This window comes from Coccinella septempunctata, chromosome 8, assembly GCF_907165205.1.
Source record: "Coccinella septempunctata chromosome 8, icCocSept1.1, whole genome shotgun sequence".
NCBI lineage: Eukaryota > Metazoa > Arthropoda > Insecta > Coleoptera > Coccinellidae > Coccinella > Coccinella septempunctata.
The window spans coordinates 6,978,518-6,980,440 of NC_058196.1; the positions used below are offsets into that span (position 1 = coordinate 6,978,518).

The 1,923-nt window shown below is 37.4% G+C and overlaps 1 protein-coding gene across 1 annotated transcript; it reads right to left on the bottom strand.

Annotated features, from left to right (window-relative positions):
- Positions 1 to 895: 895 nt before the first annotated feature.
- On the bottom strand, positions 896 to 1,523 carry LOC123319062. Its single transcript, XM_044905910.1, has 3 exons — positions 1,354 to 1,523; positions 1,119 to 1,216; positions 896 to 1,069 (listed from the first exon to the last, which is right to left on the bottom strand). The coding sequence occupies exons 1-3, from the start codon at positions 1,474 to 1,476 to the stop codon at positions 904 to 906; spliced, it is 387 nt and encodes a 128-aa protein (XP_044761845.1). The 5' UTR covers positions 1,477 to 1,523; the 3' UTR covers positions 896 to 903.
- Positions 1,524 to 1,923: the final 400 nt, after the last annotated feature.

The window sequence follows — 1,923 nt, forward strand, 5'->3', positions numbered from 1 at the left end:
CGTGAATTACATTATGACTTCACATATACTGAAGTCATAATTCGGCTGAAGCCACAATGAATGGTCCTTGCATGTTACATGAAGCCATAATAATAGGAGGATATATATATATATATATATATATATATATATATATATATATATGTATTTTTTTTTTTTTTTTTTTTTAAATCACCTTCAAGGGTTGGCAGTTCCTAGTGCCGGGCAAACTGTTTTGCCAAGGCATGTCAGATTGTTGTGAGAAATTTCCTGACCGTTCTCACATTCGCGAGTATGACCTCCTTCTGTGCTGTGCTGATGAGGTCCCCATCTAATCCTAATTTGAGGGTATTCTCCACCAAATGTTTTTCGACCAACCCGTTGGTCGAGATTATCAGCGGCATTATTGTTGTTGTTTTAAGGCTGTGTATGGTTTTCAACTCGAAGGCCAGATCCTGATATTTTGTCGTCTTCTCAACGTATGCCTTGTATAGATTGTCATCGGCCGGGATTGTCACGTCTAGAATTTGGACTGATCTTTCTTTGTTGTTAAAGAGCACCATATCTGGTCTATTATGTTTTATGGGCCTATCGGTGTCGATGAATGTATCCCAGTAGAGCTTGTAGTTGTTATTCTCTAGAATACTGGCTGGTAGGTATTCGAAGGGTTTTTTTAGTTTTTGTATTAGGCCACATTTTTTGGCGATTGCCTGGTGATAAACCCTTGCCATAGCGTTGTGAGAGCGTTAAACGAGTTACTATTTTGGAGGTGGTATTAACACTTTATAACTATATATATATATATATATATATATATATATATATATATATATATATATATATATATATATATATATATATATATATATATATATATATATATATATATATATATATATATATATATATACCTACAAAAGCATATCAAAAACAGATAATGAATAAGAACTTACCTAATGACAAATGCCGCAAATGCTCCCAGGCGACTGAAACAATCCAACACGTCACGTCATCCTGCCCCATCCTCGCTCCAAGGGAATACACGGACCGCCACAATGCCATGGCAAAGGCATACCACCAAGCCATCGCCCTAAAAAATGGGTTAATAAAACATCAAAAGAAAATCTTTGAATACTTACCTAAAGAAATACTGGAAAATGAGGAAATGAAACTGTATTGGGACCATCCACTCGTCACTGACAGACCCATTGCGCACAACCGGCCGGATATTGTGATACTGAAAAAGAAAAAGAAAGAATTAATTATAATAGACATCACGATTCCAGCAGATGACAATGCTGAGCGAGCCTATAATGAAAAAAAGATAAAATACCACGATCTGGCTTTCGAACTAAAAGAAATATACAGACTTACCTCTACATCAATCCTACCCCTCGTCATAACCACAAACGGATTAGTGGAGGCACATCTTTTCGAAAACACCATTAAGCTGGAACTAGATGAAAAGCTAATCGGAGAGGCACAAAAGGAGGTCATCTTGTGGACCACCAGAATAGTGAGAAGGTTCTTAACAAGTTGCTGAGAGAAGTTTTTTTTTTTTTTTTTTTCACCATTCTGGGTGGGCGCATGATTATGCCGGATCACGAGGACCAAAGCATTTCTCAGCTGCTGGTTAGAAATCTTCTGACTATTCTTGTAGTCCACAGAATGACTTCCTTCTGGGCTACATCGATAAGACTTTCGTCAAGTCCAAGCCGCTTGGTGTGTTGGATCAGATGCATCTCAACAAGGCCATTGGTTGTGATGACCAATGGAAGGATCAGAGTGGAGGTAAGTTGGTGAATTTGTTTCAGTTCAAACGCCAAGTCATGATATTTCACTATTTTTTCAATATAGGCTTTCTCAGCGTTGTCATCCGCTGGAACCGTGATGTCAATTATTATCGCTGTTTTTTCTTTTTTTTCAAAGATAACTATGTCCGGT